Source organism: Echinops telfairi, unplaced genomic scaffold, assembly GCF_000313985.2.
Source record: "Echinops telfairi isolate 266 unplaced genomic scaffold, ASM31398v2 ScPeMD7_36;HRSCAF=134, whole genome shotgun sequence".
In the NCBI taxonomy this organism is placed as follows: domain Eukaryota; kingdom Metazoa; phylum Chordata; class Mammalia; order Afrosoricida; family Tenrecidae; genus Echinops; species Echinops telfairi.
The window spans coordinates 1,440,575-1,442,711 of record NW_022103934.1 but is presented as its reverse complement, the minus strand read 5'-3'; the positions used below and the strand labels follow the sequence as shown (position 1 = coordinate 1,442,711).

Genomic DNA, 2,137 nt, shown 5'->3' with positions numbered 1-2,137 from the left:
TCGGGGCCCCCGGGGCGCAGGTGGGGGCCGGCGCTATGGAGCCCCCGGCCGCCCCCTCGGAGAGGAGCTTGTCTCTGTCCCTGCCCGGGCCCCGGGAAGGCCAGGCTACCCTGAAGCCGCCCCCCCAGCACCTGTGGCGGCAGCCTAGGACCCCTATCCGGATCCAGCAGCGGGGCTACTCCGACAGCGCAGAGCGCGCGGAGCCCGAATGGTCGCCACACCGGCCCATAGAGCGCGCCGACGCCGTGGACACCAGCGACCGGCCGGGCTTGCGCACGTCCCGCATGTCCTGGCCCTCGTCCTTCCACGGCACTAGCAGCGGCGGCGCGGGTGGAGGCAGCTGCAAGCGGTAAGACCCTGGACTACCGACGCGCGCGGAGCGTAGAAGCGCGCAGACAGGGCGCGATTCGCCTCGCCAACCGCAGGGGGCGCTGCGACACGGGTGGGGTCATTGTGCCTGGCATGGAGGGGGTGATGGCTGGGGGTGGGGTGGGGTTGATTTACTGCGGGGGCGTCCGGGACAGAGTTCCTGGCGCGGCTCTGTGCTGGCTACTTCCCATGCAGCCAGTCCAGGAGTGAACTTAGAAGCGCTGCCTTACGTGTGGAATCAATGGGTTTCCGGGGGACTAGATGGTCAGTTGGTATCAGTACAGGGCGACTATAGACTGGGCAGTTCTTGGAGGGATCTTCCTGAAGGCATTTGAGCCTGGTTAGATTAACTGGGCTTATCATGCCTACTAGGACCACAATTTCTGCTCCAGGCCGGAGGGCCTCAATCTAGAGGTGCAAGACTGACCATATGGGGTTAAGGACATTAAGGGGCATCTTGCATGGACTCGCCGTTGGGGTCTGTAGGTTCTAAGGACAAGAGCTGCCTAGCTGTAGAGAACAGCGCAGAGGGGCCCAGGTCCAGCAAAGAATGTGGGGGGTTCCTGCCTCCTCTGAGGTGACAGTATTGTGTGTGTGTGTGTGTGTGTGTGTGTGTGTGTGTGTGTGTGTGTGTGTGTGTGAGAGAGAGAGAGAGATAATGTCTGGCTTCTGACCCACCTTAGTCTACCCGCCTCCCACCTTAGGCTCTGACTATGGGTGCGATGATTAGCTGTGGCAGACTCGATTGGGTGTTGGGCCTGGGCTTCTGTTGTTCTCTGGTTTTGACAGTGACATTGTGCCAATGTGAATGTGTATTCCAGGGACCCTGTGATTGTGATAAGGTGGCCTTGTGTATTCCTGGGGCAGTCATTGTGATAGCATGCTGGGGGGGCAGGGAGAGATGTAGGGGGCTGTGAGAGATTGTGTCCGTGGGACTGTCAGTGCTCTCTGGACCACTGGTTGGGACACTGTGACCATGCTGTCAGATGCCTGGGTGCCTATGTCTGGGGTCTGTGTTGTAGTCTGCAGGGTGCCCTCATGGCTGCTCTGGCTGCCTGCTGACAGGTGAGTGGGCTCTCTGACCTCCAAATGTCCCTTCCCACTCTCCCACAACCCGTTCCCTAGTTTCTGTCTCTGCTCCCTTGGTGCTTTAAGGCCTGACTGCTCTGGTGATGTATGACTGACAAGCTGGTCCAAGTGCTCTCTCTGCCTGACGCCCATGAGTACACCCCTCTGCTTGGGCCAACACTATGACAGTCTGATGGAAGCCTCTTACCCCCCCCTCCCCCCGAGTTCCTCTAGGCTGTGACCCACAATTCCTTGGAGGAAGAGAAGGGACTTTGCCTCTCTGGGCCTCAGGTCTTTTGGGAATCCTCCAGCAAACAACACAGTCCTCCCACCCACCCCCAGCCCCCACCAGAAAGCGAAAACGATGGGTCTGATACGTGCAGCTTGCTGTTTCCCAAGGGGGAACTTGAGAGAAGCTACAGGAAAATAAAGCTGGAATCAACAGGAAATGCCAAGACCAGGGCCTGCAGGCCAAACTGAAACAGGTCACTGTCCTGGGATGGGGGAGATGGGGGTGGGGCGCACTAGAAGCTGGGTCCCACCCCTTATGCAGGCCCCAGGAACATCTCCCTCCGGCCTCCTGGGGGGCCGACCCCATGGGGACAGTGGCTGAGTGAACATTGTTAGCATCCTTGGATTGAGTGGCATCCATCTCCTAATAGCTCACTCTGGGGCACCTTGCCAGGGACATTCTCATCCC

At 59.6% G+C, this 2,137-nt stretch overlaps 1 protein-coding gene across 2 annotated transcripts in view; it reads left to right on the top strand.

Moving 5' to 3' along the window:
• The window catches only part of PDE4A (phosphodiesterase 4A), a 44,610-nt gene that overhangs the window by 3,688 nt on the left and 38,785 nt on the right, over nucleotides 1-2,137 (top strand). Inside the window, exon 1 of one of the 2 annotated variants that reach the window (XM_004716839.2) lies at nucleotides 36-349. The exons of the other annotated variant lie outside the window; for it this stretch is intronic. Within the exon in view, the coding sequence (XP_004716896.1) occupies nucleotides 36-349 (314 nt within the window). Of the gene's footprint in view, nucleotides 1-35; nucleotides 350-2,137 lie in introns of those variants that run through there. 2 annotated transcript variants of the gene reach the window in all.